The 16,359-nt window shown below is 37.8% G+C and overlaps 1 protein-coding gene across 3 annotated transcripts in view; it reads right to left on the bottom strand.

Annotated features, from left to right (window-relative positions):
- Positions 1–4,386: 4,386 nt before the first annotated feature.
- The window catches only part of LOC132825844 (rab GTPase-activating protein 1), a 182,319-nt gene continuing 170,346 nt past the window's right edge, over positions 4,387–16,359 (bottom strand). For all 3 annotated transcript variants that reach the window (XM_060841384.1, XM_060841386.1, XM_060841385.1), the window contains 4 exons: positions 15,858–15,941; positions 14,231–14,302; positions 8,422–8,619; positions 4,387–5,962 (listed from right to left, as the gene is read on the bottom strand). In XM_060841384.1, the coding sequence (XP_060697367.1) occupies positions 5,840–5,962; positions 8,422–8,619; positions 14,231–14,302; positions 15,858–15,941 (477 nt within the window). In that variant the 3' untranslated portion in view covers positions 4,387–5,839. The remainder of the gene's footprint in view (positions 5,963–8,421; positions 8,620–14,230; positions 14,303–15,857; positions 15,942–16,359) is intronic.

Genomic DNA, 16,359 nt, shown 5'->3' with positions numbered 1-16,359 from the left:
GAATTACAAAGAAAAGAATTAGATTTATTTGTATTCCTTCAGATCGTTGTCACTGACTTAGATGAACAATGTATCTAACTGTAACATTTGCTGATTTATTTGGAATAAACCTGTTGGGCTATAACCTGGTGTTGAGAGATTTTTAACTTTGTACACCCTAGTCCAACACTGGCGCCTCCAAATCATGATATTTGCTGATGACACCAAGGTAAGAAGGAAAGTAAGATGCGAAGGGATACAGAAGGGTTAAATAAATGAGCAAACATTTTTGCAGATGAACTCTTGCATAGGAATATGTGAATTTATCCACTTGGTTCATTGCAAATGCTGTCCTTTGGATGAAACAATGCCCTCAACCCAACATCTAAAAACCAACTGAGGTCATTTTTTCAGATACTGAAGTTGAGCTGATATTTTGTGATTCAAACACATTAAGCTGACACTAAATACATTTCTTTGGGAATACATGGTATTTCTTAAGTTGTTGCAAGGTGAAAATAACATTTAGAAATCAAAGATTCAAAAGGTAAATGCAGACAGTTAGCCAACAACAGCTGAGAGTAGTTCACTCAACTTCCTGTGTATCAGTGGTGTGCCAGTGTAAGCATGTCTGCTCAGTAAAAGGAACAAAATTGGAGCAGTTCAGGCTGGTAAAGAAGATCAGCTACTGACATATCACAACAGTATCTGGCAGAGCATGGTTTGAAGCTGCTTTTCCCATGTCACCACACTGTTGCATCAGGAAGGTTAGCATCTGAAGCATCACTAAAAATAACAAAATTCATGTTCTTTTCATCAAGATGGAAACTTGAGTACTCATTTCTCCAGATTGAATTAGTTTACTCCAACCATTTTACATGGAATTATTATGCTTTTTAATGACATTAATGTGTCATTACTGACCAAAGTAGTACAGTGAACTTCCTTAACCTCATGTTGAATCAATAATATGATGTAATGTGTCTGATTCCTTACTGTGTATTTAGTGGCATGTTGGTTATGGTTAGTGTGTCTGAAAGAGTTTAATGATTAACTGCCAGTACCTTAAGGTATAGGCTATTTGTCTTTTTTAGTTGAGACACAGAATTTAAGAGTTGGGAGGTTATGCTAGAATTGTATAAAATGTTAGCTAGGCCACAGTTGGAGTATTGCGAGCAGTAACACATTATTATTATCATCCACATTATAGGAGGGGTGTGATTGCACAGGAGAGGGTACAGAGGAGATTTACCAGAATGTTGGCTGGGCTGGAGAGTTTCAGTTATGGAGAGAGATTGGATAGACTGGAATTTTTTCAGAGCAGTGGAGACTAAGGGGAATACGATTCAGATGTATAAAATTATGAGGGACATAGACAAGAGTAGATGAGAAGAAAAGTTTCCTCTTCAGTGGGTTAAAGGGACTTTTTTTGTCCTATAAACCTCTGAGTCTGTTAGTTTGACTTGCTGACTCTTGTTCAAGGTTCTGAAAGTCTGTAATAACACAATGACCAGCATCTACACTGCTCAGTGAGACACGAGAGGGCAGAACTTTAATCACAAGCAACACTCAGGAACCAAAAAAAGGTTCAGAGCAGTTAAGGTTGCAGAAGCTAGGTTAAAGTTTACAATATATTGCCCAGATGCAATGAGTATTTAACAATCCCATAGTATATGCCAGAAAAAAGATTGATATAATGAAAAAAGGACTGAGGAATAACATTGATCTTCAAGGGGAACAGATTGTTTTTCCTCTGCTTTGTTGCTCAAAATAGTTGACAAGAAAGGTGGATATGTAGGAGTGGTTGGGAGACCGGAATTTTCTTTTTGAATTGAACCCTGATTGTTAAATAAACAGAGATTTCAATTTAAAATAAATGTAAAGTAAATTTAAAACCAAAAATTTTGCCAAGTGTTCATCATCCATGGATAACAGAATCCCTACAGCTTGGAAACAGGCTATTTGTCCCATTGAGCCCATACCACCCATCAGTAGAGCATCCCCAACCCTATTCCTGCAACCCTGCGTTTCCCATGGCTAACCTTCATAGCCTGCACATCCCTGGACACTATGGATAATTTTACATGACCAGTTCACCTAAACTGCAGATCTTCAGTCCCTCAAGGCTGGAATCGAACCAGGATCCCTGGGCCTGAGAGGCAACAGTCCATTCCTGATGCATTCTACGATGCATTATTTGAGTAGAAACAAAAAAATGCAACAGTTCCAACAGTTTGATTATGTAAAAGTAGACTAACACACTCACATCGTTTGGTATTTGGTTTTTGTTTTAATCTTTAACTTGCAATGTTCTATTTATGAGCAATCAAGAATTGACAACTCTCTTGAGTTGAGGTCTTAATCACAAATCTTATGTTTATTCTCTATTCAAAAATTAAGGTGCATGTTAATCAGATATGCATAACCAAAGCATTATCATTTGTTAGCAAATCATCATGTTTTAATTCTTGGGATTTTTGCCAGTTGTATACAGTTCCCAACCTTTTTCAAAATAATTTAATTAATCAACTGCACAAACTAGTATAAGGCAACAATGAATACACATTTCATTCAAATGTTGACCAACACAGAACTGACAACAAAATTAAAATTTATCTCCATTTGTTTTCCAATAAAGCGAATATCTCTGAATTTCTACAAAACTCAAACAGGGATTGTTCAGAAATGATGAAGTTTATACACCAAGGATTCTGAAACTTCATATAATTTGCAATCTATATCTAGAAGGCTGGACTGTGCCTAACTGAAAGATACTGTTCCTCCCACCATCCGTGGCCTCAAACGTTCCTTTCAGGTGACACAAATGTCCCTGTAGGTCAATTTTTTATTGCATTCACTGTTCATGGTGTGGTCCCCTCTAAAACAATGAATGTTCTTTGGGAATACTTTAGCTCAGTTTGCAGCTGTGACCCTGAGCTTCTGGATTGTTTCCTACTGAAATTTGCTATCTTCCTTTGCCGTTTCCCTTGCATTCTACAATATTCAGATGAAGTTTAATGTAAAATTGAGGAACAGCACATCAACTTTTCACTTAAACACTTTGCAGCCTTCCAGATTCAACACTGACTTCAACAATTTCAGATATGTAACCACCGAACACATCTATTCAGAAAATTGTTGGTCATGATTTTGTTATCAATTTCCAACAAATCAAGACAATTTTGGTTTAATTGTTCTGTTACAATCCTCTTCTACCATACACCATTATCCCTCATCATTGCTTTCAAACCTTCCACATACTATGTTTTTCATCACCACTTGCCTATTCTCTGCTTTTAGAGCTTAAAACCCATTCCATATCCATTTTCTTTTACAATGCTGAAGAAAGATAATCGATCGGAAACAACTTTCTTGCTACAGCAATCCTGCCAGAGTTAATTATTTACAGCAGTGTTTGTATTTATTTCAGATTTCAAACATCCAAGCAGTAGCTGCTTTTGTGGAAGTACTTTTCTGTTCACGTACTATGTTAAGGGTCTCAAAATACAGAAAATTGGCAGGAAACACTTTTGTTCTGAAATACTGGTTAACAGGTTAGTTGCAGTCAACAATACAAGCATTGGCTCACTTTACATGACTTCACCCAAAATCAATAGTAGGGCATTATTTGCTCAACTTGATGTGGCCACCTAACGGTGCGGTTGAGCAACTATAAGCCGGAAATTTCCTGTCAGGTTTCTGCATATAAATTGAGTTGCACCACTCCTGTGTTATGTCCACTGGAATCCCACTGTGTCAATCAATTATAGCTCCACTACTCCAATGCCAATGACCAGATAACATTAATTTCCTGCACTCATCACAGATCTGAATTAGTATAAATTCATATGCAAAATGTGTAATAATAATAATCATTTTTATATTTCTTCTTGAGAGACCCACGCTACATCTATTTTCAAATGTTAATTCCCATAAATAAAAAGAGTGAAAGTCTATGCTTATGATTTTTCTCATCCTCAAATCGTTCACATTGATTCCCATTTAAGTAATGGCTGGTCATACGTTCTAATATATGCAATGATTTTCAGGTAATACAGTTATAAGTTCCCATGGATAAGATGGAACCGATATAAGAGTGATCGAGAATATCCTTGTTCAATGTTCTTTACACCCACCCAGCCTTGGCAACAAACACTGGCTTCCATTCAGCAGGGCAGAAAACTTGAAGTTTTGATCAATTACAGCTCTTCTTTGGGAATTAACATTATTCAAAGATAACAGTCATATGTTTTTAAAGATTAGAAATTGATGCTACAGTTTGTTCATTGTGGAGACTCCAATGTGCTATGCAGGTGTAGATCTTTACAAAACTCTGCATAGAACAAAAATCAAGCTAAACAAAGTAACCTCTTCATGGCATGATAAAGACTCTTATAAATTGAAGGATTATTTAAAAACTGTGCAATTTAATGAGTTGAGTACATTGTGATACATGGGTTACTGACATAAAAGCCACAATTTAGCAGGCCAGCGTTGCAGTCTGTTGGCGTAGTAACCAAATAAAGGGGTAGAACACAGGTTTATGTCATGATTTTTGACATGATAATCCCAATCTCTGATAATCATCTGGCCAAGGTAGAACCCAGTAACATTAATAAGCTGTTTTAACAATTAGGGTGACATTATCGCCCATACTGTAGTCTATAGGAGAATCATTCCACTTCTAGTTCTAACATATTCTAAGAAACCTCTTACTCCAGTCCCTAAGCAGGGTCTTTGTCTGAAAAACTACTATTCCAGAAAGAACCACATGGTCTTTAAAAAAAGAACTCGATAACTCACGCCAAACAGAACTGCTTGTTGGACCAAATCTGTTGCATAGCAACCTTTTTGAGAATCAACAAGACCTCGGAGCTAGGCAACATATTAGTATTCCATTTACATCTGGTGAACATTGCAACATTAAATCTTAGTAGTAACAAAAAGACAAAAGAGAAATCAAACTCAGTAGTTTATACCAGTATATATTTCAATCCATAAAGTTTACACAGTTCACCCTAATTTCCTTAGTCTAACACAATGTCTACACGTAATGTTGAGGAAGTTACAATACGTTTGGCATCAAACAAATAGAACAGTGGTATGACATTCAGACAAAGCACTAACAGACACATCAGCTCTTGTGCTAAAATATTACACCAGGCAGCATTAGGAAACCAAAAATAAAGCAGAATTAAAAAATAAACAAACTTTCACGTTTATGTACAAATCAGTGCCCCTCAGACACTCTCTAAAGATGTGTCTAACAGCATAACATAAACCATTATAAATAGATAATATAAGGTGCAAAGGTCTCCATTCTACAGACTCCCCACTAGAAACCCAGATTATGTTAAAAACTACATTGAATTCAGCTTGTCCGTGGAGCTGTGTTCCTTTGCTTATTTACCAACTTTTTGATTCCAAAACAGACAAATTGATATCAAAAAGAGTATACAGAAGATGCAAAATCAGAAATTATTTCAAGTTAACGGTTAGATTTTTTTTGTTTCAAGTGGAAAGAGCTTGTTATCCTGGTACCTAAATTTGACCTCGAGTTGTGCAAGTCTCAAATGAGACAGTAGAATGGAGTGTCCGCTTGTCTCAAGAGAACAGAATAGAGCCAAAACTACTGTAGCACAGGTCTGGCGAGTGTTAAACATCAGCAGTATAAAGACCACTCTAAAAAGGTAAAAGCTTTGCTTATGGATTTTCTTTTTTTTTGGGAGCTGTTAACCATGTTAATCCACAGATTGTATATGCAAGAACACATTCTGGTCCCCTAGTATATATCAGAAGTGAGCACATTTTGACCAGGATTGGTATTTGTTTTTTTGCCTCATTGACCCAGATGACTTTCTTATGAAGTCTCTTTTCCCTGTACACCAGTGGCTGTTTTAATGGAGCTTATTGTTCGGTTGAACCAGGTTTTCTTTGCTGCTTGAACTTCATTTAATGCTAGACCCAAATGATGCTCCAGATCCTGAGAAAAAAAAATCCAGATAAATTAATTGCCCTTTAAGGTTAATTTTGAATTTTGTTACAAAAGTAGTTCGGAATTTTACAGTTTGGGTCTATTGGAAACTTCAATAAGCAGCAATAACCTACACTGAGATAACATCTTTAAAAAAAAAAATTCTCTTGTGAAATGCAGGTGTAACTGGTTAGATCAGCATGTTGCCGATCTCCAAAGACAGGTTTCTTGAATTGAAGTCCCATGTGGTCCACATACACCTACTGTGTTTTGGAATTCCAGGTTTTTGACCCAGTAACAGTGAAGGCACAGTGATAGGATTCCAAGTCAGAATGGTGAGAAACTTGCAGGATATCTTGCAGGTGACGCAGCAACTAAATGCAGCTGCTCTGATCATTCTAAATGGTGGAGGTCACGGGTTTGAAAGTACTATCCAAGTATTAATGCTGCATTGCATTGTGTTGATGATATACTCCATTGCCATTGTGCATTGGTGAAGGGAGTGGATATTGAAGGTGGTGGACAGTGGGCCAGTCACTGGGCTGCTTTCACTTGGACAGTATCAAGTCCATGTTTCCCCAGCCAGACTCTCTCCCTTAACCATCCACACTCAATAGCATCTACGAGATACACTGCAGAAATTCACCAAAGATCCTTAGACACCACCTTCAAAATGCTGCCTGAACTGCTGTGCTCTTCCAGCACCACTGATTTCGCTGCTCCTTGGATGCTGCCTGAACTGCTGTGCTCTTCCAGCACCACTAATCCAGAATCCTTACACTCAACTCCTCATGAGAAGCAGGTTATCTCAAGTTCTCAGTTCTCATATTCTTCAGTTCTCTACCAAATGCAGACTCAGCACCGCCTTCTTGACCTGCAATCTTCTTCCCGACCTCTCCGCCCTCACCTCCTCTCCGGCCTATCACCCTCACCTTAGCATCCTTCCACCTATCGTATTCCTAACACCCCTCCCCCAAGTTCCTCCTCCCTACCTTTTATCTTAGCCTGCTTGGCACACCCTCCTCATTCCTGAAGGGCTTATGCCCAAAATGTTGATTTCGCTGCTCCTTGGATGCTGCCTGAACTGCTGTGCTCTTCCAGCACCACTAATCCAGAATCTGGTTTCCAGCACCTGCAGTCATTCTTTTTACCTACAAAATAGACAACCATCTAGAAGGACAAGGGTAGCAGATACTTGGCACCACCACCACATGCAGGTTTCCTCCAAGCCACTCACTGGGAAATATATCGCTGTTGCTGGATCAAACCCTGGGATTCTCTCCCCAAGGTCATCATGGGTCTACCTGCAGCATATGCACTACACTGGTTCAAGGAGGCAGCTCACCACCACCTTCTCAAGGGACAGGTAATGAATGCTGGCCTGCCAGCAACGCCCACATTTCAAGAGTGAACTTAAACAAAATCTGAAAGTAGCTGCTCTAAGGTCATTGTTCAAATCTTAACTGCACCCTTCCTCATTGGGCTTACTGTGTAGTATAAAAGTTCTAGTAAACCCAATTTATAATTTTGCTTCCTCCCGCCTCGTACACAATGTCCCATGAATATCTAAGTCATTAAAATCTTTCGCTACTGCATTACTTGTACATTTCTCTGAAACGTATTTACATGTGATCTGCTCCCTCTCCCTGACTGTTTGTATCTTACAGTACACACCTAATTTTATTTTCCTCCTTTTGTATTAATGCCTTTTGTCCATATGGTCTTACTTGAGGATCTTTCCAAGGAACACATCCTTCCTCACTGCGATAACTGATTTCCTCGTCATTATTGTGACACTCACCTCTTCTATCCCGTTATCTCACCTGAATATCTTGTCAGCTGGCATGTTGAGCCATCGATCTTGCCCATCTTTCAACTTTTTAACACTGTTAGCATACTCCCATGTGCCTATCTGTGGCCATAGCTTGTTTATCTTATTCCTTGCATTAAAAATTATTTTTCATTTAGCCTTGCTGAACTCTCTTATTTCGGATCTAGCCTATGGTTCCTCTGTCAGACTCATTTACTCGGGTTTTAACTTGTAATTCCCTCTCAGCTTTTCTCCCCTCTGAGCTACTTGTCAACCTTTGAACTCTATGTCCTATTTATAAAACCCAGCACATTATATGCTTAATTAACTATGCTTTCCATCTGTCCTGCCAACTTCAACAATTTACACATATACACATCTAGGTCCCAAGACTGCTGCACCCATTTTAGAATTGTATTAATTTCATATTGGCTCTGCATTCTTCCCACTAATATTAATCACTTCATTCTTCCTGCATTAAATTACATCCGCCACTTGTCTGCCCATTCCACCAACCTTTCAAAGTTTTGTATAATCTGCAAATTTTGAAATTGTCCTCCTTTTACCAAGATGCAGATTATTGATCCCATTATTAAATGAATGCGCAGCCACCGGCTTACATTTTATCCTTCCTCTTTTGATCTTTGATGAAACACACCTGGATTTTGCACTCTGCCTCCACCAGCTGCAGTTTGGTCTGAGCCAGCTCCAGCTCCATTTCCCTCAGTTGGTTCTTCAATAAGGCTTTCTCTTTATCTTGATATTCATCTGAGGTATTCTTAGAAGTACTGAGAATTTTAAGTGCACCCTCCTTGTTGAACAACTCTCTGCAGCGATCGCAGCCTTCAACCTTTTGCTGAATCAAAAAAAATATAATTACTACCTCTGTAATAAAATCACTTCTGTTCGTATAAAATACAATTATTGACTGAGGCTTTGAGAGAGAATTATTTTTACCATACTTTTAAGGTAATAGTTCTATTTTCCATCTTGTTGTGATTTAAAATAATACTGTACTGCGTATGTTATGTTATAATCCCAGCTAAAGATAATATTAGACAGTCAGATTCCAGAGCTTAATCAGTGTGATTGACCACATTTTCTTTTCTGGTGGTCAGTCACTGAACATATTCACAGGAGGCTGGCAATAAAGTTTAACAGAACACTAGCTGTATTACACAATACGAGAAATATTTCAAATGTTTTGTTTCAAATTAAGGGTTCAACCCCACAATTCTCAATAACACCCTTACAGATATTCAAAGCCCAGTGAGGGGGTCACCCTCTCCCCATTTCAAAGTCTTCTATTCACTAACTGGTTTCTGAAGCTGCCTTATCAACTTCTAATCATTTTCAGAGTAAACCAAGGTGTTTCCATACCCTCATCCACCATCAGATTTCTCCAAATCCTTGCTCAACTCTGACTATTTCTTTTAAAAAAAAAGATTGTTAAACTAATAGCATCTTTTTGCACTGATGGAAACTACACACAATGATCTTCTGGATATTTCTCTCCTGCTACTGGATTCTGTTGCTCAGCGACAGCTGTTTAAAAATCTGTCCTACTTTCAATATACTAAACTGTTCACCTCAAGCTTTACTCAAATGATGTAAGCCCTCATTAAAGCCTCATGTATCACAAATCCCAGCATTACTCTCAGAATTTAAAATAAAACTAAATTTTAAATCAGAATTTAAAATGAAACTGAACACACACACAAAGGAATCAAAATTACAGAATACAGGATTCTTCTACTTCAGAGTCCAAGTTTTTATGATAACATGAATCTTCATGACAGTTTCAACCATACAATATTGCATAGCTGTTAATGCTACATTACCCATTAAAATTAATGCAATGCACAGGAATTTAAGCAATCTGGACAATAGTAATTTCCTTAGTTGAATACAAACTCACAAATGCTAAGTATCTCACACATCATTTAATATTGCCAGAAGTAAAACAATACTTTATACTATAAAGTGATCTGTTCTTTCAATTTAGTAAAACACGATTCTACTGGAAGTTTACTTCCTGTAATGGTTTCCCTTTACAAGACACCCGCATTTTTGAGCAACATTGTGACAAGAGAGAGACAGGAAAACTCAAGCCAATTACAGTAAACAGCAGGCTCACGCTACAGCTGGTGTTTTTCCATGTTTATTCACACTGAGTGAAAGAATCATCAATCCCAAAATGCAACATTTGTAGCTTCAGGCTGTAGGGATGACTTGATGAACTTACATTCGAAGAAAGAACTCTTCTTTCACTCTAAATTTCCATCAAAGCTCAAAGGCATTTGCTCCTCCCTAGAACATGGCTTCAATGGCGCCAATCACTCAGTCAAATCTCAACTAACCGGCAATACACAAGTGAATTTTGACTTTGTATATCAGCAGCGATTGGATTAGGAAGACAGTCACTCCTGAACGTCGCCTCATCTCCACCAATAACTCAGCCAAACAAGTTTCCAGTTCTCTCTCATCTTTCTCAATCTAATTCTGGGTCTGAAAGAAATAAGTGCCTTTTGGCTATTGTACAATTAACAATTCTCTGGACAGACTAATTGGCCCAATTAGGAGTCATCACTGAAGGTTTATGCCCACACTTTCCACTATAAAATAACTTGCAAGCTCCTTTTGAGATGGCTCATTTACGAAGCTGTGTGGTCATAGAACATAACAGCTCAGTACAGACCCTTCGGCCCTAGATGTTGCACTGACCTGTTGAACCAATCTGAAGCTCATCTATCTGACGCAACCCCATTTTTATCCATATGTTTATTCAATGATCATTTAAGTTGCAAGTCTACTACTGTTGCAAGCAGTGGGTTTCACACCCCTACTACACTGAGTAAAGAAACCACCTCTGACATCAGTCCTATATCTATCACCTCTCAATTTAAAACTATGTGCCCTCATGCTAGCCATCACCATCCAAGGAAAAAGGCTCTCCCTGTCCATCCTATCTAACCCTCTGATTATCTTATATGTCTCAATTAAGTCACCTCTCAACCTTCTTCCCTCTAACAAAAACAGCCGCAAGTCCCTCAGACAACCTTCCCTCCATATCAGGCAATATCGTAGTAAATCACCTCGGAACCTTTTCCAGAGTTTCCACATCCTTCTTATAATGAGTGACCAGAACTGTATGCAATACTCCAAGTGCATTTGCACCAGAGTTTTGTACAGCTGCAGCATGACCAAATGGCTCCAAAACTCAATCCTTCTACCAATAAAACCTAACACATCATATGCCTTCTTAACAATCCTATCAATGTGGTTGGCAACTTTCAGGGATCTAAGTACATGAACACTTGATCGCTCTGCTCATATATACTACCAAGAATCTTACCATTAGCCCAGTACTCTATTTGTATTGCTCCTTCCAAAGTGAATTACCTCATTTTTCCACGTTAAATTCCATTTGCCACGTCTCAGTCCAGTTCTGCAGTTTACTGATATCCCTTTGCAATCTGTAACATCCTTCCACACTGTCCACAACTTCACTGACTTTATGTCATCAGCAAACTTACTATCCCATCCTTCTACATCCTCATCTAGAGGTCATTTACAAAAATGACAAACAGTGGACCCAAAACAGATCCTTGCAGTACACCACTAGTATATGAACTCCAGGATGAACATTTCCCATCAACCACTACCACTTTGAGCTAGCCAATTTCTGATCCAAATTGCTAAATCATCCTCAATCCCATGCTTCCGTATTATGCGCAATAGCCTACCATGGGGAACCTTTCCAAATGCCTTACTGAAATCCATATACACATCAACCACTTTACCCTCATCCACCTGTTTGGTCACCATCTCAAAGAACTCAAAGGTTTTTGAGGCGTGACCTACTTTTCTATCCCAAAACAACTTATTCTTTCTACATGATTATAAATCCTATCTCTTAAAACCTTTTCCAACACTTCACCCACAACTCAAGTAAGGCTCACTGGTCTGTAATTATCAGGATTGTCCCTACTCCCCTTGTTGAACAAGGAGACAACACTTGCTATCCTCCAGTCTTCTGGCACTACTTCTGTAGACAATGATGACAAAGATCAAAGCCAAAGGCTCTGCAATTTTCTCCCTGGCTTCCCAGAAAATGCTAGGATAAACTTCTCATGTCCCCTCCTGGCTCCACTTAGTTCTCTCTTTAGGTCTTTCCAGGCTAACCTGTAACTCTCAAGCGCCCCAACCGAGCCTTCACGTCTCATCCGAACATAAGCCTTCTTCTTCCTCTTGACAAGACACTCAAGTTCTTTAGTAAACCAGAGCTCCCTCACTTGACCACTTCCTCCCTGTCTGACAGGTACATACTGGTCAAGGACACGCAATAGCTGTTCCTTGAATAAGCTCCACATTTCAATTGCGTCCATCCCCTGCAGTTGCTTTCCCCATTCTATGCCATCCTAAATCTTGCCTAATCACATAATTGCCTTTGTCCCAGTTATAACGCCGACCCTGCGGTACTTACTATCCCTTTCCATCGCTAAAGAATTGTGGTCACTATCACCAAAGTTCGAATTTATTGTCAGAAATGGCCTGAAGGGCTTATGCCCGAAACGTCGATTCTCCTGTTCCTTGGGTGCTGCCTGACCTGCTGTGCTTTTCCAGCAACACATTTTTCAGCTCTGACCTCCAGCATCTGCAGTCCTCACTTTCTCCTACTATTACCAAAGTGCTCATTTACCTCCAAATCTAACACCTAGCTAGGTTTATTATCCAGAACCAAATCCAATGTGGCTTCGCCTCTTGTTGGCCTGTCTTCATACTGTGTCAGGAAACCTTCTTGCACACACTGGACAAAAACTGACCCATCTAAAGTACTCAAACTATAGTACTTCCAGTTACAAGATTTGGAAAGTTAAAGGCCCCCATAACAACTACCCTGTTACTCTTCTCCGATTGAAAATTATCTTTGTAATCCTTTCCTCTATATCTCTGGAACTATTTGGAGGCTGATAGGGTGACCTCTCCTTTCCTTTTTCTAAACTTAGCCCATACTACCTCAGTAGACGAGTCCTCAAAATGTCCTTTCTGCCATTGTAATATTGTCCTTGACTAACAATGCCACATTTCCCCCTCTTCTATCATCTTCTCTGTTCTTACTGAAACATCTAAATCCCAGAACCTGCAATAACCATTCTTGTCCCTGCTCTATTCACTTCTCCGAAATGGCCACAACATTCATGACTTCGGAAATCTTTTCATTATAATTCATCTTCCTCTTTGGTGTGATATTTAGAATTTGAATGAATTTATAAATTTCTAACATTTCTGAAATTTACATATTTTTGGTCCTGAAAACAACACAGAGGTCAATGGCCCAGCCTATAATATTGAAGATGCATCACACAAAATAAAATCAAAAGGAACAACCTTACATAATGGGGACTAAATGGCTTCAGGTAGCATTAGTGCATCAGACTCCAGGAACATTATACAATCTTTAAAACATGCCTACTTTACTCAAAATGTAGGCTTTAATATTTCATTTAAGCATAGAACTATAAATACCTTAATATCACTGTTCAAACAATAAAGGGCATTTTTGTATAAAATGTAATTTGTCTATACATTTTCAAGACCATTTATAATTTTTGGAAAGTGGTTTCCTTTAGCAGAAGAATTAACATGGGGGAAACAGAATCGATCATTCTTAACTTAATCTGATTACTTCATGTGGTTTAAGTGGTAATTTGACTGCAAATGTAGGGCACCATTGAGTAAGATTGACAAAACAAATGTGAAAAGATGCAAGTTTCCAACTACATTCTGGAAAGAAATAGTCCTCCACAAGAGAGGCTAATAAAGTAGAGCTACACCTAGTTCTATTTATTGATTCTTGTTACGCTTGCTAAGAAAATGTTTAGAGATTTAGTCTCTTTCATTTTTGCATGTGAACTTGTATCTAAGAGTTGTTTCACAACACTTATTCTGCTTGATATCACCAATTCTATAGATAATAGATGCACAATTGAGCAACAGTAACTAAATTTGTTACACTTTTCGATTTAGATTATTAACATGATCAGATCGTTCCATAATTTGCTAGAATTTTACAAGTATCTACACTAATTTAAATTGGCTTTATTGACAACACTGTATTCATTCATTTTTATCTTAAAACCTTGGGCCAAAATTTTTCTCTCCTCTTCCTCATTTTCAAGTTCTTCATCGCTCCCACCACAGGCACAGGCCATCAACTTTGCTGTGTGCTCAGGTATAAAGTCTTAAAGTCTTCTGGCACTGTTTGAATTAGTTTATGGTTTCAGACCTATATAATCACCATTTATGACTCATAGACAGTGCTACAACCTACTTCTTTTAAATCTAAATCAAAATTGCAAGTTTTTTTTATATTTCCCTATCACAAAACAAAACTAACCATGGATATCTGATCATTTATTCATCAGAAGTTAACTTATGCCTTTGCAATGCTGAAAAAAACTCACCCGAATTTGTTCCAACTCAGTTTTATTTCCCGACTGCTGTCTTTCCAACCTCTCACTCAATTGGGAGCAGATCTGAAAAAGGATATTAAAGACTCAGTAAAATAAACATAACTTGGTCATCAATGTGTACAATGTACTGCATGCAAGATTAAAAATCAATAGTCTAACAAACTACAGCAGATACTAGTTTATAAAAATACATTCTGAAGATGTCATTCAATTTACAGATATATATACACTTGATAAACTCAAATGTTTAGCGTTGACACTGACAGAATAGAGAGAAAGAGAGCACAGAAGAGCAAGAGAGAGAGAGACAGAAAATACTACAGCTTCATGCAGTTTTTCATATGCTTTAATTTTAAACTATGTCAATGTTTGAAATGATCTATGCAAAGTAAAAGCAGAAACAATTGTGCATTCCTGAAGAATCAAAATATTACATTTTACATACAAAACTACAATCTTATCAAAAGCAAACAAATATCAACAGCCTGAATCTGTAAACATTTGGAGGAATCTACAAACATTTGGATCACGAGAATGCCTGATAGTTACAGATTAGCTCTGAAATTGCACTGGTATGTCCCAATGCGTTAACACAAGAGTTTTCATGAAAACATTATGTAAGCTTAAAAAAGTACATACAAATTAAGCAAAGGTTATCAAAATCTAGGGCTGATAACTGCTTCTATATTTATAAAAGATTCCTGGACATAAGAGTTGCTTTGGAGACTTAGCAGTCGTGAAATCATCAGCTTAATCCTTCTGAAAACTGCTTAAATTATGTGATATTATAAAAGGCAAGTTTTTCAAGATGAGGATGGCAGTGACAAGACCACATATATTACACATCCTTATCTATCCTGGGACGATGGTGCTTTCTTCTTGAAAGTCTTCAACACAACTTAAGCGACTTTTGAAGCTATCAAAAGATAGCTAGGTAATGTGGGCAATCTTGTGTAGACCAAAGCAGGCTTCATTCCCTCAAGGTCAGTAGGGAATAGTTGGGTTTTTACAATTATCCTTTTACAGTTATTTGTGTATTTCGAGCACACAATGTACCAGACAGCAAATAGACCAACGATAAAATTTAAACATAAAATCTAGTTTTGGACCACTCCATTATCAAATCGATTGAATATGGCATGCTCCCACTGTGGTCCGAAGATAGCACACAACTAAAATGGTAGAATTTATTCTCCCATTAACTAAACCACAGAGAGAGGTTCTAAGGAAACATACAACACAGATTGTCCTCACTTCCCAGATGACGAACAGGGATAAGAAAGGCAGGAGTATATAAAAGAAAATTAGAGCGATAAACCAAAACTTGTTCTGATGAACATTATTCACCCAGAATATTAACCTCTCCTGATGCTGAAGGAACTACTGGATAACTGTGGCACGCACATATGTTGTATTTCAGATTTTTGCTATTTAGACTTAAATTTCAAAAAAACATTTTCATGGATGCTGCAAGTTTTCTTTCAGACAGTACTCTTCATTGGTCTGTAAATGAAGCCTCTGAACAACAGGAATCATTGGCATAATGTATTTCCATGACAAATATAAACCTGCCAGACTTCAAGGAATGACTGCAGTAAAATCCTTGCAACTTACAGACCTGTTTGTAATCCCCGATGATCGAACTGTTTTTCTTTATTTCCGATTCAGCTTTGTCGAGTTCTCTCCGGCACATCTCCTTAAGCTGTGAAAGACAGAACCAGATACAGAACTAAAAACCGATACGTTTGTAGTATGCGCAGTTAAAAATATTTATGAACAGAGAAAACTGGCATTATGCAATTTTACTGGTATTATGCAAAGTCGAATATCTAGACAACAGTACAGTACTGATAATGTTTAGCAGAGTTTTTAAAAAATGGAACAAATTTGACTGAATCAAAAATTGCTATGTTCCTAAACAACACTGGAGAAGTTCCTTCATGGATTGTGATTGCAGGTTTTATGGAGTACTATCAGAAAAGGTGTGGACATTTACAAAGGTATATAAATATATATAAAAATGCATACAATCAATGTTTAAAATGCCATTTCAAGAAACAAGATCAAAAAGACAATACTTTTGTGCAAAATTTACCTCTAGTTAGTATTGTTATTTTTAG

Source organism: Hemiscyllium ocellatum, chromosome 21 (assembly GCF_020745735.1).
Source record: "Hemiscyllium ocellatum isolate sHemOce1 chromosome 21, sHemOce1.pat.X.cur, whole genome shotgun sequence".
NCBI lineage: Eukaryota > Metazoa > Chordata > Chondrichthyes > Orectolobiformes > Hemiscylliidae > Hemiscyllium > Hemiscyllium ocellatum.
This window is presented reverse-complemented; position numbering and strand designations above follow the sequence as displayed.